Below are 23,471 nucleotides of genomic sequence, written 5' to 3'. Positions count from 1 at the left end.
TGGCCTTGTGCATCTTTTTTGCCGCAAGGCTGAAAGACAGAGCTATATGTTAAGTTATGAAAGAGCAATGAAGCCAACGAACTTGATTTTGAGATGTTGCTAGGCAAATATATTTCCTATGATACAGTTGTGTATGGCAGTTTGATGCACTGCAGAACAAAATTTTGTGATGCACTTGGAAGGTTCATACCTTGAGTCAGCTAAGATTTTCATAACCATGTCAGTATGTTGGTTCACGCATCAGCAGGGTAGTTGAATTCTGAAAGTTTAGCTGTAAGATTTTCATAACCATGACACTATGTTGGTTCACGCATCAGCAGGGTAGTTGAATTCTGAAAGTTTAGGTCCAGCACCGCAGTTCTATAACCCTTTTAAACAACTTGGAGCAGTTGAATTGCAAATGAGTCGTTGCTACACAGAAACTGAAGTTAAGCACATTCCAAAAAAGTGGTCTGGATGCATTGCAAGCTAAAATTGTCTATGAGGTGGTACAGTACTTTACCCTTGCAGTGGCAAGCTGAAATGCCATGTTTTGGTCCATGTGATGCTTACCTTTGGTCACCTGAACGATGCACAAGCTTGTCCGTCCGGAGAGACTTTGTGACCTTGGATGTCGTCGGTAAATCGCAGAATACCAAGATATTGTCCATTAATTGTTTTCCCTTAGCGTTCCGACAATAATTCTTGCATGCAAGTGAACAATGGAGAAATTGTCTTGCTGTATACCATCATTCTTTATTCAACTTTTACTGCTTTCTCTGTGGAGTTGCACAGCTACTGTAAATATCTTTCAGTACTTTCGCATATGACTCTTCTGCACCTTGGTTCCGCAATGACTTTTGACTGCTTTATAAAGGGGTTGGTTTCGCTGCATCTCTATACCAGCCGGTTGATAGTGCAGACATGATCTATGTATTGTCAAGCAGTGTTGTGCGGTACATGGCTACAAACCGTGGTATCCTACAAGAACGGTTTGCTCAACGTACAGTATGAAAAATATGAGTGGGGAACACAGTTGGAGCATTCATTTATTGATTACTCCGTTATTTGTGACAAGCGCAGTTTTTCTCTCTGTTTAACTGGTTTTCGTCTGCGCCTACAATATCCCAATGTCGTTGCGCAATTTAGTAGAGAAATAACCAAGAAATTTGCAATTTTCTGCTTGAAGTTTGTTCCCTCTCATATATTTCATACCTGTACTCTCTTCACCTTCAAGCCTCGTCTCTCGAGTTCTGGGATGCAACCCGGGCACCACACTGCAAGAGGCAAGTACCTCAATACATTGACAACAGCAGTGCAATATTGGAATGCTCCCATGCAAATCTGGGCTAGCACGACGGGCAGTGAAAGACGCAAAATATCAAGCGCCAAAAACTACTCAATTTATGCAGGCAAAGCAAAAACGGCCACACGATTGCAAAGAACGAGAGAGGTGCCTCCTTTTTTTTGCTGCAATCCATAAACTGCACAAGTTTAGCATTGGGTAGCGGTCAGACCAGATATGTGCAGTGCTTCAACGCTAAACAGACATCGTAAAAAGATTCCTTCGGTGAACCCGCTGTATAGGCGCGACCAAAATACAGAGCACACTTCGACATGCTACTCTTCGCATGCGTTCCGCAGTCTGCTTTCAGCACTCGCGCCAGCTACGGCGGCCGCACGGGTGCTTGAATGAAGATGAATGATAACACGTAAGGAAGTCAAGTTTGAATAACATAAGCAGTTACTAAGAATAAGCAGTGCAAACGCATCGCGAAGTTGTCAGCATGCCGCCCAAGGATTTTTTACGTTCTACATCACTCACGTTAACAGCCGCCACCACCGTCATCACAATCCGATTGCTCGCATTCCGTCCTCTCGGTGCTCTAATCCTGAACCACCAGCTGGGTAACAGTACACAAACTCGCTCAATACTCGCAAAGTCCACGACAGCTTTTGCTCTTAACCAGAGCAGTTAATGCAAATAAAACTCGGCGCCGCTACTGCTCCGCCATATTTGAATTCGTTTACCGGATTTGTGCTAGGCTTGTGGCCAGTCTTGACCCTCGATGGATACAGGCTTGTAAATTCGCAACGCGGAAGTACATTTTTTCTTCAGAGCGATTCCGAAACTGCCTTATTTTATTGAACAGCAAAACTCTGAAGGCGCACTGCAAGGTTTTTTTTGCATTTTCCCACTAAGATACGCTGGTTATTGCCTTTACTACCTTTACCTATGAATGAAAGTGATCCTTGCGAGGCGATATAGAAAAAAAAAAAAAATTTACCCCATATTCTTCCTGAGCGATGCAGCGTTGGCCCGTCAGGTTGATGCCAATTTTACAGGTCTAAATTATCAGCTATAGTAGGATACAACTTAAAAAAAAAACAGCAGTTGCTAACACTGGGCCGCGGCGTCTTGTATTACTACGCTGGTCAACCGCAACTGTAAACAAAATCGGCTTTTTAATGTTTGACTATATCAAATAATTCGCAAATAAAAATTCTAGAGCTCATAATTTTTTCTTGTCATTAACTTCTTAACGTAAAAAGCAGCGTTTAAGCAGCGGACTACTTTTTCGTCGTGGAGGAATTCTGTGCGCGAAGGCTGAATATGGGCGGAGCTTCACTGCAGACTTAAGTTGTATGCGACTATAGTGCTTTTGCGCACCTCGAATTCTGCAATACTGTGGTCCTGCTACCTCCACGTCATTTTGGTAATACGAGTGCCGAAAAACAAAAAGCAGATTTATGCAGCTGGTGCCGTTCATAAAGCTCATTTCCAGAAAATCACTGCTGGTTCCGATGTGACACGCTATGTCGCTGCGTAAAATGAGACTCGCAGTGGCCGGCAAGGAGGGACGAGGTGTAGCCTGCACAGTGTCACTTAGTTTATTAGGTGTAACTGTCCAATGCCAAACGAAACAAACGGCAAAAATGGGAGTCCTCGCGCGTCAATTCTGGTGGTAAGGCAGCAAATTGTTGAAAACACAAGCCATGTGATGGTGGCACATAACACTAATACAACACAGAACGTTTGAAGAAAATGCAAGAGATAGCTTATAGCCATATTTTCGCAGGCTGTGTACACCCCTCATATTATGAGGGTAAAATGAAGAGTTACACACAGGCACTGCACGGTGTAATACTGACTTCAAGGAGGTCAAAGGAACAGCCGGGACTCCATGTCAGACTTGCAGCTAAAACCTCATATACTAGGATATAAGTTAAAAAAAACAGCGGTTCCCAACACTGGGCCGCAGTCCGCGGCGTCCTGTACTACTCAGGTGGCTAATCGCAACAGTAAACAAAATCAGCTTTTTCATGTTCGACTACGTCAAGCAATCCATGTATCAAAATTTTAGAGTCATAATTTTTTTGGTTGTGATGGGCTTGTTTAGAAAAGAAACATATCCAGCGGACTACTTCTTCGTTGTGGAGGAATTCTGTGCACGGAGGCTGAATGTGGGTGGAGCTTCACTGCAGACTTAAGTTGTATCCGACTATAGTTGAAGTTGTCCTCAAATGCCTCCACTGACAACTTCTCCGAAAGTTGTACCTCCACCACCTATCTGCATACGTTTGGACACACCCGTGCTTCTCTTATTTTTTTTTATGCTCCAACATCCCGTTTCAAACGCATCCTTCATCCCTCATTACGTAAACAAACCAATGATGAGTCAACTTGTGTGCTTTACACTTCCATATGCCACCTTAACCATGCCCCTTATTATGATCCCAATTTATCATAGACACTCCATAGGTCTTTATGAGCACTCACACCTGACAAATGCTAAATACGTGATATTTACAATATATCGCAAAAAAAATACAATCGCACATTGCACCACCTTTGTTCCTTTCAGGAAGTGAACAAAATTATGAGCAGGTAGAGAGAATTACCAATTCATTTCGGAAAACAAGACATCTGTAGCCAAACAGGAAAAACTAAAAAATGTTGAAGTTTTCAAGTCTTGTCTTGCAACAAAGTCACTGCAAACACAAAGCATTGTATAAAAATATGCATCTACATGAACAAACACCAACATAAAGTTCACAATTCATGCCACTTGAGAAATTCCACTTCAATAAACTCAATTTCTAAAACGTGCAACATTTCAGTTTACCTCCAACTATAACTATTTGAAAACATGTCAAGCCATCTAAGGTTTGACTAAGCTGACAAAGGCTCGGAACATTTCCTTGATTTATTCGTGAAACACCCCCAAAATTTTGCACATTTTCAAAACAAGTGAACACAGAGCTGTCAGTTTGGACACATCACACAACAATGTGATTGGGAACAAATCATAGCATAAAAATGTGCACACACATGGCAGAACAGCAATATGAAGATAATTCACACTAAGTGACAGGTCGCATTTCTATACACACAAGTTCAAAACCATTTCACATTGGTAGCACCAGGCACACATTTCAGTTTGCTACCATGAATAACCTTTTAAAGAATGTCGAACCATTTAAGTTTTACTAACCTTACACAAGTCACGAACATCTTAACACACCCAACATTTCGCTTTTTTTTTTTTAAACAACCAACGAAGGGAGCACTGCAGTTTGTCCATTTTGGAGACACTATATCTGAAGTGTGAAGTGCAACAAGCACTTGGCAGCTATGGCGGTCACACAAGACGGTGAGAAGGTAACTGTTGAGTACCAGGCGGAGTACCAGTGCAATTCATAACGGCTAGAAGCTAGGCAAGTTGCAAAGCACCTCCCGTTATCTGGCACAGTCGTGCCACAGTCGCAGCAAGTCAAAACGAGTGAACAGTTCGTGAAGCTGAGGGATTGTGATTTCAGTGGTCAATGACTGGACCGGGAGTGCCTTGGTACATTTTGTGAGCGAAATGACGACTATCAGCAACGTGCGTCCGTTGATGGGTCCGGCATAACCGGTGTCAAGCCGTGACCACTTAGTTCCTGTTTCTGGCCAACTGATAGGAGACTCGCAATGTGGTGTTGGTTGCGCTTGTATACATGGCATGCAAGAATGTCCAAGACTTTCGATCTCACCGTCCAGCCCAGGTCACCAGAATAGCGTCCGAGCCAGTCTTTTCATCGCGAATGCACGTTGCCGAGACTGATGCAGCTCAGTGAGCATAAGGTGTGACGCTTTCACGGGTACGAGAATCTGATGACCCCAGTGGAGCAGGCCATCTGCGCTCGACAGCTCCAGCCTTCTGAAAAATTAAGGTTGAAGATGACTGTGGCACTGCAAGAGGTGTTTAAGGCCATCCCTTTTCTACAAAGTGCCGGACAATACTGAGGTCTTCGCCTGCGCTCGTTAGTGCCTGTAAGGCACCAGGCAGATGAGCGGCCAAGGTGCTCTAATGCAAGTGCGTATTCTGGTAAGGTGCCCGAGAGACCAGCATCTGGAGTCGGCACGGGCAAGCGGCTGAGCGCATCTGCGATGGCGTTTTGCTTACCGGATCTATAGCCAATGCGGTACCGACATTGGCTCAGGAACAGAGCCCACCTCTGTATACGTGCTGATGCCATTGGAGGCGCAGGTCTATCTTCCCGTAGCAATCCCATGAGTGGCTGATGGTACGTGACCTCCGGTCCGAGTAGATAGTCTCGAAACCTTGCTACTCCGAACACCAGCGCCAGAGCTTTCTTCTCGAGCTGTGAATAATTCTTTCCAACTGAAGTCAATGTGTGTGAACGAAGAGTAATGGGCTTATCCATTTTGCCCATGCGGTGCGAGATAACAGCACCTAACCCCGACTGTGACGGATCACAGTCCAACTGCACTGGTTGGTTGGAGTTGAAATATGTCAGCACTGGAGAGTCCAGAAGTTTGTTTAGCCTGGTGATATAAATTTTCCTGCTGTGTGTCCCACTATTATATCTGTTCCTTTTTAAGCAGTTGGTATGAGAGTAACAATGTGGACATGTGTGGCAGAAACCAGTGGTAATAAGCCAGAAGACCGAAGGACGAGTGCAGTTTTCTTATATTCGTAGGCTGCGGTGAATCTCGTATAGGAGCTAGATTCTTTTCAAGCGAAGTAAACGACTCAGTCTTTATGGAACTGACATTTATCTGTCTTCAGCTTGACACCATTGTCTTGTAACCGTCGCAAAACATCCCGGAGCACTGATACGTCCCCATCTTCGCTTTCTGCTATCAATACATCGTCCAAGTACACCTGCACACCCAGAAGGCCAGTCAGGGCAGTCCCCATGCATCGCTGAAAAATCGCAGCAGCCGAGGCAATTCCAAAGGGACGAGAGTTATAGCAGAAGAAATGCTTGTGAGTGTTTATGACAACCAAGTTCTTTGCCTTTTCATCCAACAGAAGTTTGTTATATGCATCCTTGAGATCCAGTACAGTGAAAAGGGATCCCCCACGAAGCAATGCGGAAATGTCCATGTCGTCAATGCTTGGCAGTGGGTACCGGTCGGTTGTACAGGCAGCATTTATGGTAGTCTTGAAATCGGCACAAATGCGAAGGGACTAGTCTTTCTTCCTTACCGGTACGATTGCCGCTGCCCACTCAGAATGTGCAATTGGTGATAATATGCCTTCACTGACTAAACGGTTCAGCTCTGTTTCAACTTTGTCACGAAGAGCATATGGTATTGGCCGCACTTTGTGGTACTTAGGTTCTGCGTTTTCTCTCAGGTGGTATTTCACCGGTGGCCCCCTAATGCTTCCAAGCCCCGGTTGAAAAAGGTAAAAAAAAAAAATCGTTCAAGAGGCTGTCCGGAGCTGCTGGAGTGGGTTATACCGTAGCGAGAAAACCAGGCGGCAGAAGCGAGAGCGCTTGGATTATATGCCTTCCGCAAAGGCTACGACCTGAGCATCCCACAACAATCAGGGCAGCAGGAATAGTCTTTCCTGCAAAATGTGCTCAGAGATTCAATTGACCGAGAGTGGACAGCTTGCCAAGGTAGCAGCTAAGCTTTTGTTTGCACTTCAATAACCAGGGCCAGCTTAGGCGATGCTTGGGATACACCTCCTGCAGGATGATACAAAATAGTGATCCCGTGTCAATCACCATACTGAGCGAAACACCACCCCAGCGAATGACCCTGCAGAGTGACTGGGGCAGACTTGGCTTTTCCTGTGCTTCCTGCAGTGTGAATGCGGTTGAAATATCACCTTCCTCCATTTCAGGTGCCCCGCTGTCTGACTGAACAGCGTAAGCACCGCCATAATGCCTGTGACAGGTCCGAACACACGATTGTGAGCAGCATTTTAGGGCGCAATGGCCAGTCGTTCCACTCCGAAAACACTGCTCTCTTTTATATGGACATTCCTTTGCCTGATGATCACGATTTCCGCAGTGTGCGCAATCAATACATCTCCGATTTTTAGCTTTGGTGCTGTTCTGATAGCTGCGTGACTAGCCGGCTAAACTGTGCATCGTTGCCTTGTCATCAGGCTGCGTCGTGGCGCTCATTTCCCGTGCGGCTGCCTCTGCAACCATGGTATTAGTTTCGGAAGAAGACTTATCAAGTTCATGTGCATTAAGACCAACAGACTTCCTCCCAAATTTAAAGTGCACCCAGGTGCAGAAGTGACTGCTGTCCCCGACGCCTTCACAGGCTTTCTGTCTGTGCTGGGCACGCTGGAGGGAATCCCACCGGACCAGACAACTGTCAGTTGAGGGTCGCTGGTTAATTTTCCACTATTATCAAATGGTAGAGTTGCACTATGAAATACATTTATCCTGCTGTCACCGTCCAAAGTTCATGCTGAAAGTGGTGGCTTATAATGTGGGCTACCAAATGCAACATCTCTTGAAGGGGCAATGTAGAGGGCACTGCTCAATTATATGAAAACGGATGCTTGCTGAAATAGAGGGCCTAGTTTCCAGCCTTGAGAGCATCTTCGTTGGTTCCACCCGCTAGCCAGGGTCAAGGCTAGGCCTAGCGGGCAACCCAACACACTAACATGGCCATCTGCACAGCTCTGACTCAAGCGCGCCAGTACGAAGATGCTGATAACGAATGCAGAATTTGCAACTCAGTGGAATCGCTGTGGCTTGCAGTCAGCAGTACACAAATGCATAAAGGGAAGCTGTCGTTGGGTGAAAAGCTTGCCCATCTCTCTTAGTTGTGAGGCCGTACATCGCAGCCGCGTGCGGAGAGTGCCCAACTCGGCGTGCCTTCTGAAACTTCTGTACCAAGAGTGGCCCCTTTGAATTACTATGCATGAAGAAAAAACAAGTGGGTGAGAAGTAAAGGCGAAAACCGTTAGCCAGTATGGTGAAGCCTGGCTGCCGTGAAGGGCCATCACCTGAAAGTAAAGTTATTTGAAGTTCTTGTCAACAAATGCGGCCGTCATTCAATGCCGACTCCTGCACCAAAGTCTCAGTCGTCGCAAGCATATTTCCCGGCATTCCTTTCAAGGTTCACAACCCTTTCATTCGTCCCCTCCGAAAAATATTAGAAAACAAAAGAGAGGGAGTCCGGACCAGCAACATTTTGCTGGGCTTAAAGCCAATTGAAGATAAATGAAAAGGAAATAATGCTCGAAATTAAAAAAGACATTTTGATAGAAAAAGAACGGTGTAGAGGGACAGAGACTTAGACCCCTACAAAACGGAGCGTGACGTAGGTGAAGAGGAGAGGCTCGGAACCAGGTATCAACTGTGTTTCTTCTACTCATCACGTGGCCCCACGTAGCCACCACGAGCGTATGTCATCAGCCGAGGCAGAGCACCACTGCTGATGGTGATACTGCCACTACAGGGCTCCCGAAGAACTCGCCTGCAGCAGTTGCTCAGCACTGAGGACCCTGGTGACCGTCGACCATCTCAGCTCCTCCATCGCATACGACAGCTGCTCGGTGACCGCCCACATGACGTCAACAGCGCCTGCCTCAGAACCTCGTGGTCGTCCTGGCTGCAGTAAGCGACATTAGCTTGTATAAGCTCGTGGAGTTGGCTGACCGTGTCTCGGACTACTCTGGCCCGCGTTCTGTGGCTGCAATTCCTTCTGCCGCGTCATCCACTCTCGTGGACCAGCAGTCAAGCCTCGAGGCTAAAATCAACCACCTTGCGAGCACTGTTGCCGCACTGCGAGCGTCCATTCCTCGTCGCTGCCAGTGTTCCTCTCGCCAACGGTTGCGCCATCGTTCCAGTTCCAGTCATCCAGTCCAGTTCCAGTTCCTGGAGCCAGAGCCCAGCCCAAGACGGGTTCTGCTGGTACCACCACAAGTTCGGTGCTGCTGCTTGCCAGTGCCGGCAGCGTTGCCTATGGTTGGGAAACGCGCCGACGAGTCGCTGATGGCGGCCAGTTACTCTGGCTCTACATCCAGCCGCCTACTATACATCACCGACAGGATCTCGGGATGCCGCTTCCTCGTGGACAGTGGTGCACAGGTTAGCATTGTGCTTGCCTCCCGCCTCGTCCGGCAACGTGCTGTGCAAGGAGCGCCTTTGCAGGCAGTCAACACCCCCAACAGCGCTCAGTCACCCATGGTTTGGGCTTGCACCGCACATTTCGATGGATTTTCATTATCGCGGCCGTGCGGTTTGCAATCCTCGGAGCAGACTTTATCGCCACTTTTGGCCCGGCTGTCGACCTCCGATCTCGCCGACAGGTGGACCACACGACTCACTTGTCTGAACAGCATCCTCGCCCCGGTGGCCACCCCCATCCTCCAAGCCACCCCGCAGCTGCCGTCGTCCGCCTTGTGCTGACATGCGTCTGCGTTCGAGTCACGTGAGAACAGTGACGCCATTGGGCATGTATATATTTGGCTGCAATAAACAGACAGGCGTCTTTCGCTCTGGGCTTGGACACGGACCTCGCTGCTTCTCGATTCATCTCCGTTGTGCTGGAACGCTCACCCCGATAGCAGCCGGATGCCGCTACGACACGCCTTTGCTGCGATTCTGGCCAATTTTCCTGCCATTACGTGACCCAGCAACTTTGAGCTTCCCGTCCGTCACACCTTCACACACCACGTAGTCACTACAGGCCCACCAGTGTTTTGCTGACCGTGCCGACTTGCTGGTGACCGCCTTGCATTGCCCACCTCGAATTCGACTATATGCTGCAATTGGTTATCATTCGGCGCTGCATATGGTGCCAAAACATGACCCCGGCGATTGGCGCCCCTGCGGCAACTATCATGCCCTCAACGCCCACACTGTCCCGGATCGATATCCTCTCCCTCATATTCATCACTTTGAGGCCAACCTGCAAGGCATGACCATATTTTCCAAGATTGACCTGGTGAAGGCCTACCATCAGATCCCGGTGGAGCCTGCAGACATCCCCAAGACTGCCACTGTAACACCGTTTGGCCTCTTCAAGTACACCCATATGCCCTTTTGTCTGCGAAACACTGCTCAAACATTCCAACACTTCATCAACGAAATCACTAGAGGCCTGTGTTTTGTGTTCGCGTATCTCGATCTTGTGTTGCCAGTTCCTCAACAGAAGAACACGCTGAACACCTGTGCCTGCTCTTTTCACGCCTCGAAGAGCACCCTCTTGTCATCAATCCAGCCAAGTGCGTTTTTAGCGTCAGAACCATCGAATTGTTTGGCCATCACGTATAAGCGCAGAGAATTCGCCCTCTGGAGAGCATGGTGCGCGCCATCCGAGACTTTTTTCACCCCAAGTCACTCCGCACGCTTCGCGAGTTCCTCAGCCTCCTAAACTTCCACTGTTTCTTGACCGGAATTGCCCACATTACCCTACCCCTCACCAATCTCTTAAAGTCACAGCATGGTCCTCACACTCCTCTCGAGTGGACGTCAGCTGCCGAAATCGCCTTCAAAGTCGTCAAGAACACACTTGCCGATGCTACTCTGATCATGCACCCACTGGCCAACGCCCCGTTGAGTCTCATCACCGACGCCTCTGGTGCAGCTGTAAGCGTCATCCTGCAACAGCTTCAGGACGACTGCTGGTGCCCGCTGGGTTTCTTCTCCTAGAAGCTGAAGCGTGCAGAAGCGCGTTACTGTACTTTCGGCTGTGAGTTGCTACCTGTCTATCTCGCCATTTCCGTCACATCTTGGAAGGAGCCGTTTCTCATGAGCTCACCGACCACAAGTCCTTAACTTTTGCTTTTCGTGTGAATCAAAGATCATACACTGCATGAGAGAAACAGCACCTGAGTTTTAATTCTCTATTTACGGTGGATATCAGACAGATCGAAGGACCCGTGAAGAGTGCTGCCGATGCGCTCTCCCGTGTCGCTCATCAGACGCGCTCGACTTCGCAGCGCTGCCTGCCACACAGGCGTTAGGCAGTGAGCTTCAAGCCTCCAGGCCAGCCCTAGCTCTCTGAACTTGTCGTCAGTGACCCTGCCGTCCTGCTCAGGCACCATCGTGTGTGATGTTTCCCGTGGTTCTCTACTAACTTTTGTAACCACCGCGTTCCGCCGCCAAATGTTCGAACAGCTGCACAACGAAAGACATCCCAGCATTCGTGCTACGCGTCTGACCTAACGTCAACAGAGACGTGCATCGCTGGGCTCGTGAGTGCTTGCAATGTTAGCGTGCAAAAACAACGCGCCACATGTGGTCACCTCACCACCCTTTCCAGCCCCCCCGACTGTCGTTTCGATCATGTCCACGTCGACATTGTTGGCTCTCTTCCTCCATCACGAGGTTTCAATACATTCTTACGTGTGTTGACCGCTACACACGGTAGCCTGAAGCCTTTCCACTGCCCGATACCATCGCGTGTACAGTGGCGTCCGATACCTGGTTCCCAGCCTGTTCGCTTCGTCTGCACCGCGCTCTGTTTAATTTGTAGGGGACTAAGTCTCTGTCCCTCTGCAGTTCGGTGAACCCAGATGTGATGGACGCGGATAACGCTGCCACGGTTGTGGCACCTGGGCCCCAGGTCCTGGCTCATACATCGCCAGCGTCCACGTTCAGCTGCTGTCATTTTGGCCTTGGAATCCTGCCGTATGGTTCTCGTAAGAGGAGGCTGCGTTCTACCTTTGGCACATCACTTCACAACGCGTGAAGTATCTCCACCTCGTGTCGACTCTCTCTCTCCTGAGGTAATGGATGAGTCTGATGACGTTTTAAAGACGTCTGACCCTTCCTCCCCGTATGAACACTTCAATGCTACAGTCCTGGCCCGGAAGTCCATCTCGGAGTGCAGCCGCTTACTAATGGTGATTGTGCTGCTACAAAGGGGAAAAAAATGAGAAAAATGGAAGTTCATGGCACCAAGGCTTACACCTCCAGGAAAGGTGAGGGAAGTGAATTGGAATGGCCAGGAAATGGTTGGGTTATATCGTCTTGGCTTCGGGAGCCTACAACGCTACTTTGATATATCATGGAAAGCATGTTGAAGAGCAGCTTTATGTATTGGCAGCGCACCCAAGCCACAAGAGTGCACCAGGTTCATAACCAGGTTCATTTGGTCACTACTGATTTCTCTGGCTACTGGTTGGTATCGTGACTGCCCAGGAAGGGAAACTTCCCACAGCAGATGCCCCGGATACTTCAAGGGTAAGAAGGTGTTGTGAACATGATCAATGATGTTATCTTCTTTGGCAAGACACGCACAGAGCATTACTGTCGCCTGAAGGAGGCTTCAGCAGCAGGCTAGCTCGTGCTTCGCATTGAAGAGTATGTCTGCAATCTACATTTCTTCCTTGAGATGGTCCACCAGCTACTACTGGCAATGTTGGGAGCATGGATGTTGACTTGCCACCTTCGCAGATTCAGCTGTTCTGTCTGGAGCTGATGTGCTTCCAGTGCATTGCCGTATGTACCCAGCAAACTGTTAGCCATTCAGGACATGCTGTCATGTGGACTACCGAACGGCCCACTGCCAAGGCAAGCTCATCTTGTTGAGCTGTTTTCTGAAAGGATTCTTTGCACCCTTCCAGATTTTGTCTCCACGTGCCAAGACGAACGTCCCAAAGCTTAACCCAATGATGGCGAGTGCAACCTTCTGCTTGAGTACTGCACCAAAGGTTGGCCCAGGCAGTCGAGACTACTGCTTCAGATTTAAGGAGTACTGGCAAAATCAAGGAAACCTCAGAGTTTTCGAGGGGCTAAGTTACGATTTAAGGTCCAATGTTCGGGTTCCACCAAAGTTGCCCCGCCGTCCAAGAAGTATAAAAGACGCAATCAGTCAACACTTGAAAAAAAGTAAACTGAAGCTTGTACAATCATAACAAGCTCAACACGATTGGTTTACAAAGTGCATGGCACGCCTTTCACTTTTTGCAAGGTTCAAAGCCCTCTCCCTAACAAAATAAAAATGAAAACACATGAAAAGACATCAAAAACACTCCCACGTGTTGCTGCCTTCCTGAACACTCGTGACCCTGACGGCCTCCCCCCATCAGGGCAATTATTAGCTTCTACCAAGTCGCTACCACCGCGAGTAAAAAAAAAAAACAAGCGCTGAACCACGTTCCTACGCCATTCATCTTCACGACGACTGTTGACAGAAGTCCCCCGAAATCCAGGAAGCAGCACAAAACCTGCTGTTGCTGGGTTTGTGCAGGGACATCCCTTTTGTCCAGCTCCATTTTGTTATGCCAGCCCGTTTCATGAACGTCACAATGCCACGGAGCTTGTTAGACGCGTCCTTGCTGACTGTACGTCACACTTGATTGCTCCCAGACAATCTTTGCTATGTCAGGACGAGGGGTGGCCGGAGTATGGCGGCTTCAACGAGGCGACAGCCCACATCATTCTTGGCGCCTCTGGTGCAAAGCAACTCCTTGGAGGACAATTAGCAAACCGTGGGACCCAGCCCACGTCTCCACGCGCAGCTGCATCGTTCCAGCAGACGGCACTTTGGGTGGTTCCAGGAAAACGTGCCCCCGTCCTTCCCTATGTCGCGACTCAACGTCCGCCTGCCTCGTCTTGTGAGCTTCTTGCCGACACACATGACAGGGGTTGCGAGCAGATCGCCACTTCGGGGTGCCAGGGCAGCAACAAAAGGACAGATGGTCCTAACAGCACCGCAGGCATCCACCGATCCCTTACAGGTTACTTCTCAAAGGAGGTCACATTGTTGTGTCGGTGGCTCTTCAGCATTCCATACGGATCTCAATCATGACAAGCATCAAGATATTAACTGAAGCAAAGGCATAGCTCAAGAGTCAGTGTGGTGGCCTACAGTGAACAGTAACACTAAGACTAACTGTGGTAAGCGCGTAGAGCCAACAATGCCTTCTCAGACTCCAAGTCTTCGCTAGGTGGAGGTGGGAGCCGACCTTTTCCAATCTTCCCTGTAGTCACTAGTCAGCACTGTACTACAACAATGGCAGTCATTGCAGCAATCAAGACCGTATCTGCCGGTCATGGCATCTCAGGGGTGGTCCACAATTCTCATCCCACATCATCTTTACCTTCGCATAGCCGTAAGGCTTCAGGCATGTCACCAGCAGCCCAAGATTCCCACAGTCCAAAGCAGAGGTGGACAGGATGGTGTGGACCGTCAAGGACCAGATGCACAAGGTGGACAATGCTTTCTAGGCACTGCTTGTCTACCAGGAAATTCCTAGTGTCAGTGAGGTAAGCCCAGCACAACTTCTCATAGGCAGACACCTGCAAAACCGAGTTCCTAAGACATCAAAACGGCATGAGCCAGGCTGGTCCTCGACTCAGTCTTTTAACCTGAGTGATCAAGCTAATAGAAAAAGGAATACAGGTCAGGTACAGTGGCCACTTAAGACAAGTGGGCAACATCGGGTGCATGACATAAGTAGCCCTGCGATGGTTTTGGGACATCCTCCAGCCGTACGTAGTGGAGGACCTGAAGGAAGTTCTTCAATGCTGCAGGTTATTCCTCATCCCACTGTTCAATGTCCCAAGGTCCGGGGGTCCTACCGAACGTGTTACCGGAGATGAAACTGAGAGGAAGCCATCAAAGCAGTGAGACTAATAATACAGCAGGGACGGAGCTAGTTCTTCCTAGCCCGACCTCATGGCTTCGCCCCGGTCACAACCTTCAAGTTCATCCTTTTTAGTGTCAAGGTTTAGAAAACTGATCCGAAGGGCCAAATGACTGAACTTGTACTTGTGTAGTGCTGAGCATACTGTGCATTTCTCTTCCTCTCTTAAATAAGGGGGAATGTAGTGTGTGTTGCACTAGGTGGCATCACTGCATCCTCAGCTACATATACCATGTGCAACAAAGCTTTGAGGCCTTCTGCCCTTCTAAACAGCACGGTGTGTGGTTCACGCTTGTGGAAGTACATCCCGCTACAGTCTGATGAGAAGGTGCAGAAGAGCGAAAGCACGAGTGCCCCACAGTCATGCAGGAGGCAAAGCAATGAAGCCGAGTCACAGCGTCACTGCATCCAAAAATTCATCCAAACACTCACTCCATCACTGCAGAGGAACTGGGTGTCTGCTTCATTCTTCAGAGAGAAAAAGACGCAGTCAAGCCTTGCTAGAACGAACTGGTTTTGAGCCCCCTTTGAACCAGTCATAGAAATCCACGTATGTGGAACCTATTTTTTATAACGTAAATTCTTCTTACCACTGCACATTGTGTTCAAATGCATTTGTAATACATACGAAACCAGGTGTAGTGGCAATGACGTTTGTGAGACAGTACTGCAAAGTTCTGCAATTGCTACGGCTGCATGAAATGTATTCAGCCTGTACTAACACAGCATTACACAGTTGCGAGGCACTGCTATTCTACATAAACATGAGGCAGCACCAAACATTTCAATGCCAGTTTACCATTCACAGGGACACAGCTTTGAGGTTCCACAGATTCTTCATATATTTACCAACTGTTCTTTCTGACCAAAAGTTCAGGCTTACCATTGCCTCGCATAATGAGGTAGGCCAGCAGGTTAATGGATGTGAATAATGCTTGCCGCGAGGTGATTGCTGCGAAGCTACACATGGGATATAAGTGATGCCAAAGTGGAAAGCTTTCAATTCATTTAGACCACACCAATGGTAAATTCAATGCAGTCTGAATGCAAAAATTTCGAGGGGGCACTTTGGAGATCTAAAGTGTGATGAGGCGAAAGCCTTTCCTGCACCGCTCTCCTAGACAAGGAGAACTGCATATGCGTTGGCAGGAAGTCAGCGCAGGATAGTGGTTAGCACGCTCGGAAAACGCCACAAATGCCAAACGTTTTATGCAACAGACGAATGGACAGAGTCATGGCCACGAATATGAGCCATTAAAGGCTTTCGCCTTAAAAATGCCTCTGAACTGGACAATGTCACTGAACATTAAAGAGCCCCACGTGGTGCTGCGGACTCCACAGAGCAGATACAGCTCAGAAACACATCAGGAACAGGCCTCACTGCCACCAAGTTACTCATCAAGGTGATGTCATTGAACATTAAAGAGGCACACGTGAAGCTGCAGACTCCACAGAGCAGATACAGCTCAGAAACACATCAGGAACAGGTCTCACTGCCACCAAGTTACTCATCAAGGTGATGTCATTGAACATTAAAGAGGCACACGTGAAGCTGCAGACTCCACAGAGCAGATACAGCTCAGAAACACATCAGGAACAGGTCTCACTGCCACCAAGTTACTCATCAAGGTGATGTCATTGAACATTAAAGAGGCACACGTGAAGCTGCAGACTCCACAGAGCAGATACAGCTCAGAAACACATCAGGAACAGGTCTCACTGCCACCAAGTTACTCATCAAGGTGATGTCATTGAACATTAAAGAGGCACACGTGAAGCTGCAGACTCCACAGAGCAGATACAGCTCAGAAACACATCAGGAACAGGTCTCACTGTCACCAAGTTACTGCGGTGGCTGAATGGTTACGGCGCTCGGCTGCTCACCCGAAAGACGCGGGTTCGATCCCGGCTGCGGCGGCTGAATTTCGATGGAGGCGAAATTCTAGAGGCTCGTGTGCTGTGCGATGTCAGTGCGCGTTAAAGAGCCCCAGGTGGTCGGAATTTCCGGAGCCCTTCACTACGGCGTCCCTCATAGCCTGAGTCGCTTTGGGACGTTAAACCCCAGTAAACCAAACTATAAACCAATCACCAAAACCTTAGAAAGATTGCACTGCCCATTGCTGTGAGTACTGCAGGCCGCAGTGCAGGTCCTATGGCCTGCAGTACTCATAGCAGTCCCCAAGCTGGTGGCCCTTGGATCCGCAGTGTTGGCACTGGTGGATGAGGTACCTGGCTGGTGGAGCTGCGAATGGTGCCAGGATGCCCGCTCCGAAGAATTTTGAGAGGCCCCTGGCGAAGACTTCTGCCAGCTCCTCGATGCCTTCGCCAGCCGAGAGATGGTAGCCGTCAGCCGCAAAAAGGTGCCTCTTGGGCACCCGCATTGCATCCAGGAAGCGATGCTGAAAATAAAATGCGCTATGCTGATAAATAAGGCAAATTGAGGAAGACATCCCAACAGCATACAGCTGCAACAAGTATATCGGCTTTCTGGCACACCTAACCAGTAAACAATGCATAAAGAAGGCAGAAAAAATGCATCCACACAAACGCAGTGCTCACTGAAAACCAAATTAAAATGCCTTAAATATACTTACGGCTGGTAACCAAGCACACACACAAGGATAAGAACAGAGACCTGGATTTCCCCGTGTGCTAGGAGTGCTTTTTGGAAAGATAACAGCATATACTGATAACTTCAACGCCTCCTAAGGTGCATTCACACTACATCAAATTTCCAGCAAGCGAAGCGGATTCGCTTCGCCGTAAAAACTGTGACCTGTTTTCATCTGTTGACGCCCGGGCGAGGCCGAAACGCTGAGCCGCTGCTGTTTCTCGCTTTTCCACACACTTCCCGGCCACCACATCACCGCTTGCGGCGTACATAGATATGTTTAGAAAAGAGCATAAATTTACGCTGTCTGCGTCACATAAGTGTAAGCACGCTTACGTAGGCTAAACGCAGACGCATTCCCATTTTTAGTTCAGCGTATGCAAACAGACTAGCAAAGAAAAGCCCACCCTAGTGGCGCCATCTGCTTGTCAGGACTTTAACCATTACTGTCAACCTACCGACGCTCCTCATAAGCCTAGTAGCGGCAGAATCGTCACTCTAAATAAAAAATAAAGCAAATTTAGCACTCATACGTTTACATATAGGTGAGGTGAAGAAAAGGACCGGTGTCCCATTTAAGGCCACTGAATGCGCTGAAAAAGGCAGCAACAACGACGAATTCATTCCAAGGCGAGGCGTCTTGCTTCGAAGGGTGCCGCCATGTTTTTGGGTGCGGAACTTTCCCGGCCGCGGAAATCGGCCCTGAACAGATCGGCCTCGCGTCGCCACTTTTCACTCTTGTCGGCGTCAAAAGCGGCCGAATCTGGCCGAATCCGCTTCGCTCGCCGGATTTTTGGACAAGTATGAAAGCACTTTTAGTCTTCTCAGCTTCTACAGTTTCCAGTTTGTTTGTTTTTTTGAGAATAAGTCTGAATTAAGGAACCCACTGGAGCTATAATGTGCAGCCCTGTCCTACATGGCCAGTTTCATCCTGATAGCATGCCACAAGAGTCTCATTACGACACCCAGTCTAACACACTACCTGCTAGAGAGAGGATTACGACACATCACACTTAGCACGCAGTAAGGGAGCTTAAGGGATGCAGCTTTTAAATGTCAGAAATTGGCCAATACACTTCTATGCCTCCTATAACCTGTCCTTATGTTTCATTGCTGAAATTCATCCAAGTATTATAGAAAAATTGTTTCACAAACCGTAGTGCTTCTACATATAGGGCAAGCGCTCGAACAGTTGGCATTCTCCATTCAGTTTCTTCTGCCTAGTTACTCACGAGCTTGTGCAGCAATTTCTTCTAAACTCTTTCATTTATTTGTACCGTTTGTTTTGCTGTACTTCTAGGACCATACTGCAGACCAAGTATTGTCTTTTGCAAATTCATGAAATTCGTTTCGCGGATGCAGTGCAAAATTGAAGTCCACTTCACCGCAATACAGGGCGCACTGTAGCAGACGACGCGCGAAGCCCCACCTGCAGCTCTGACTGCTCCTGCGCAATAATTTCTATGGCGCCCGCCAGAGGCGCCCCGCGGAGCACCGGCAGCACGGAGCGACATTCTAAGAGTGGACGACCCTGTACATGTACTTCTGGATGTCTTCTCTCTCGTTGCCTTTAATCCCGACATGGCTTGGCACCCAGCAAAGTTTTCAGTTTTGTCCTTGACCTGTGCCTATTTTTATGTCGTGCATAATGTTGCCAAGAAGCACAGAGATTGCATTCTTAAAGAGAAGAGCTATAAGTACACTTAGACAGCCTGCGTAAAAAAAATAAGTCTATGTAAGGTGATTTAATATTTTTTCTACACCTACACAGACGGCATAACACTGAGCACTGAGAATCGATACACACTGTGGAAGTCTTACTATTACTTTCCCATTCCCTTGTACCACTGCGCTTTCAACTGCATAAAAGTCTGCGAACCCATTGTACCTTTCTGAGAGTACAAGAAATTCTTACATAATCTGTTGTTATGGAGTTTACTTCTTACAGAAATGAGTTAGCATGAAGTCGCAGACTGCTAGCAAATTGTACCATGAAGGAAGTGGACCTCATCTTTGAGCAATGTCAGGTAGTGTGTCTAATATGCCGAGGTTTTTGCACGCCTCTTCAAAACGTATTAGGAATGGCCTAGTAGCTTGTGGTTTGTTGTTGAACAGTGTAGCATTGAAGCTATCCCTTCGTTGGTTTGAAGAGGAGGAGAGCTGAGTGTCTCTCTGCGACATGCAGCCCGATCATGTTTTAATGCTTAAAGTGATCAAATTATGATTCTAACATGTTCTTGGATGCTTTGGACAAACATTAGTGCTGTCTTCCCACTCCTTTACGACAATATCAGTCGAAGTACTGCCTGTCGGAGCCGAACCCCTAGAAGCAGCAGCCGTCAGGATGAGGCAGGAGCCGAGCAGTGAGCAGGCATATAATGGCAGTGTGACCACGCCATCAAAGATGGTAGCCCCAATGACTCGGCGCTGTAAAGTCTATAGGCAAGCAAATTTAAATTTAGAGGACATAGTAGTAGCGCTTAAAAAACAAGGACGACAGGGTAGAGAAAGACAGCACAGGCGCTAGACATCAACTGACTTTATTCTCGAGAACAACAACGAATTTATAGGCGACAATCAGGAGCATAAAAAATCAACTTTTGAATCGCATGCGTGATGGCACTTCCCGATACAAGAACCTCAAATCTTTAGTGCACAGATAAACATTCGGTTTGCTCACGCAGGTTTGGGAAGTATTGGAAGCCTTTCTCATTCACTCGGAATGGCAAACCTGCGTGAGCAAACCAAATGTTTATCTGTGCACTAAAGATTTGAGGTTCTTGTATCGGGAAGTGCCATCACGCATGCGATTCAAAAGCTGATTTTTTATGCTCCTGATTGTCGCCTATAAATTCGTTGTTGTTCTCGAGAATAAAGTCAGTTGATGTCTAGCGCCTGTGCTGTCTTTCTCTACCCTGTCGTCCTTGTTTTTTAAGCGCTACTACTATGTCCTCTCAATCTAAACACCAACTAGCCCAGCTGTCTGCCTTAAATTTAAATTAATATGCAATGTGGTTGGCATGTAACTTCGCTGCTCGCCTGTTTTGGTACAAGCTACATAGTTGGCTCTGTCTGCCACTGCATCAGTCATTGCCACTCGGACAATGCGAAGGACAAAAACTAGCCCACTAGCACGTGCGACCCTGCATAACTTCTAGCTCGCTCTTTGCTGTTTGCATCAACAATGTGTACATTTTCCCCTGCGCACACACCACGCTGTTTGGATGCCATTTCTCCTCACACTGTTTGCACAAGTTGTCGCATTCAGAGCCATAGATTTTGCTGTTCATGTGAACTAGTATGATTTTGGTGCTTGAGAAGGTCATTCGCTAACCACTTTTCATTCCTTTGATCATGCTCTTCCTCCTTAAAAAAAAGGTGTCACATTTATCGGGAGCGTGCGCTGATGTTAGAACTTCCAAAAACGTGCCTAGTGCACACCCAAAGCGTTTTTTCTGAAATTAGCGTCAGCTACGGACACACAGGCACACAACGGCTAGCATTTTGTATCCTGCAATAATAACAATAATAATACAAAAACATTTACCCTAGTTGTCACTGTGGCCACTGCCACATAGTGATACTTAGCTTGAATCTGTGGGCTGCCAAGAGATGCCCAAGGCAGCTGACCAGACATTGAAGAATGCGCAGCACATAAACAGTGGCATGTTTGTGCAAGAATGCCTACATGTCTGCACATTACAAATTTTCTACCACGGCCTTTTGGAAGATCTGCCATCATTAACGTACCAGAGACTCACAGGCAACTGGATGCTGCATCCTCAATCATATGCTATGCATGAACTCCTTAGGGCCCTCGCGATAATGTCATGTTCTGCTCCAGGTATCAGTTTCAATATTTGTTTCCCTTGCAATAAACTCCGCATTGTGTTTTGTGCAAGCTGTAAACAAACTGCTTTTAAAAACAAATCTGTTCTAGAATTTGCTTTTTTATTTATTTATACATGTACCTATATTCTTCTGCAGGGGCATTACAGTAAGGGGGTGTAGCAGAAATGAGAATATAAGTTGGACAGCAATGTATGTGGGTGATATGTGAGATATGTGCAACTGGCACATATCGCCGACACACATAGCTGCTAAAAAATCTTGAGCCTTTTTTTTGGAAAAATTTCTTCGTAGAATCCGAAACGCAACATCCATTTCACAATTTTTCTATGGTAAAAGTAGCCGTGTTGGCCCACATTACAATCGGTTACCTTAAAACTACTGTCGCTCAAATTCTGGGTTTGCCAAGAAGTTCACTCATTCATGGCCCAAAAGCAGCTCGCAAGAATCACAGAAGGATTTGAGGATTAGCGAAGGAAGTTTTTTTAGGATGCTTTCAGCCAAGACGCTGCCAGTGCTCGCTTCATCTGAGCTATAGCTCGGTGAAATAGTATAGTGAAAGCTTGGTAGGCATAATGGGGCAAGGTAGGTCATTTTGGCTACCTATTATTAACTATTATGGTTGTGGGAGACTAAAGTCCCTTCTTGCAAATTTTTGCAAGACTCACAGCATCCCTGACAAATGCAATATATTACCAGAAGATTTTTACTGTTGCCATAATTCATGCCGCTTAGTCTTAAAAATGGGGAGCTAGTACAATTACACTTCCCCGATGCCGTGAGGTGACTGGACAAGGCGACGCTTCAAGGGCATGCCAGTGATTGGCAATGGTGTCACGGGACACATCACCAAAGAAGATGACCTCATGCAATTACTGCTTAACAGTTTGACAAGTGTGTATGGTATACTGCAACCCCTCCAGTGTAGCAAGCAATAATTAGAATGCTTGCAATAGTATAGCTGCCATGTTATGAAACGCTCAGAGAGTATGCCAGGCACCTGGAAATTGGCCTTGAAGGAGATAGCTGCATCTGTGGGTGCACATCTCGATTCCCAGAGACGAAGGAAAGTTTGGGCTCTGAGAATAGCAAGGGGACTGTGCCATGCACTGTCTGCTCGCCTTCACTTTTATCAAAACAGTTCGCACATTAACGATCACATGGAGGCGTTAAAGTTTTTTTCCGCGACTGTTTGTTTCCCGATGCAAACATAGCACCACTATATTTGTCTAATCATCCTTGTACAGTCGTCAGCACGCCTGTATAAAGCGCTAGAACGCCACCCTATGACACAAAGAAAGTGAAAGTATGTTATACTGGCGCCAGAACGAAGGCGCGTTGGCGTACTGTCAACTGCGCCGAGCAAACATTTAACTGTTTTGTTCCTCGGCACGCCGCTCCAGCGCTCGGCAGGCTGGCTGACTGCACTTGCCTTTCTGTGAAAGGCGAACAACAATTAAGGCAAGTATGAAGCGGTACTCACGTCTGGGTTTAAGATGCCTACACACGGCATCCGCTTAAGCGCAGCCGTCAACTTGCGGTTAAGCAAGCGACGGCTTGCCTCGGCGTCCGTCGTGGCGAAACATCGAGGCAGCACCTTTGCCACGAAGACGACAGGTGCCACGTCGCGCAGCAGGAGCAGGACAAGGGCCTGTGACGCGAAATATATGTGAATTCCGTACAGAAATGAACCGAAATTGGAAGCGTTCAGGAACCACGTAGTACGTACCTTAATGTTGTCGCAAATCGCTTGCGGAGTGAACCTAGGGCACGTGAGGTCATTCCCTCCGACGTACACCACGACAAACTCGCACCGACTAAAATTGAGTCGGCGCACAGCGCTTGCCAGCCGCACGGCGTCGTAGCCCCCGAAGCTAAATGTGCACGTCTCAACCGACGGCCGTAACCGCAGGCGAGACCTGCACATTCGCTTGAGTTGGCTGTCGCCGACCAAAATGCCTCGAATGGCCATCGCTAAACGCAGAAATACCACCGAGGCGAAGACCCTTTTTGCCTAGGGACTGTCAAGCGTTACGTTCCCTAGGCTTATTAAACTGGCGACCAAAAAGCCCTACTTTTGACGCGCTAGGGACACTAGGGGGGCTGGAGTCCCTAGGTTCATTTTCTCATTTCAGTCGGACCCAACTTTATGCAGCCAAGTTCTCGCC

General features: G+C 47.9%; 2 protein-coding genes across 2 annotated transcripts in view; both read right to left on the bottom strand.

Annotated features, from left to right (window-relative positions):
- LOC149335294 (uncharacterized) overlaps positions 1–2,708 on the bottom strand; it is a 34,924-nt gene extending 32,216 nt beyond the window's left edge. The window contains exon 1 of the mRNA XM_089551965.1: positions 1,805–2,708. Within this exon, the coding sequence (XP_089408091.1) occupies positions 1,805–1,828 (24 nt within the window). The 5' untranslated portion in view covers positions 1,829–2,708. The remainder of the gene's footprint in view (positions 1–1,804) is intronic.
- A 140-nt stretch (positions 2,709–2,848) lies between these two features.
- Positions 2,849–23,349, bottom strand: LOC149335293 (uncharacterized). The gene is made up of 3 exons (XM_089551967.1): positions 23,033–23,349; positions 22,787–22,954; positions 2,849–17,242 (listed from the first exon to the last, which is right to left on the bottom strand). Exons 1-3 carry the CDS (start codon positions 23,273–23,275, stop codon positions 16,994–16,996), a joined length of 660 nt encoding a protein of 219 aa, XP_089408093.1. The 5' UTR covers positions 23,276–23,349; the 3' UTR covers positions 2,849–16,993.
- Between the last annotated feature and the right edge of the window lie 122 nt (positions 23,350–23,471).

This window comes from Amblyomma mixtum, chromosome 7 (genome assembly GCF_055824585.1).
Source record: "Amblyomma mixtum isolate Tamu chromosome 7, ASM5582458v1, whole genome shotgun sequence".
NCBI lineage: Eukaryota > Metazoa > Arthropoda > Arachnida > Ixodida > Ixodidae > Amblyomma > Amblyomma mixtum.
The sequence above is the reverse complement of the archived record's forward strand: the minus strand, read 5'-3'. Positions and strand labels throughout refer to the sequence as shown.

Excerpts from the sequence above, each read along its gene's own strand:
- LOC149335293 (XM_089551967.1), bottom strand. The coding sequence starts at position 23,275 with ATGGCCATTCGAGGCATTTTGGTCGGCGACAGCCAACTCAAGCGAATG. Across the intron at positions 22,955-23,032 it reads CGATTTGCGACAACATTAAG|GCCCTTGTCCTGCTCCTGCT; the intron begins GTACGTACTACG and ends TTCGCGTCACAG. Across the intron at positions 17,243-22,786 it reads TAGGCATCTTAAACCCAGAC|CATCGCTTCCTGGATGCAAT; the intron begins GTGAGTACCGCT and ends TTTTATTTTCAG.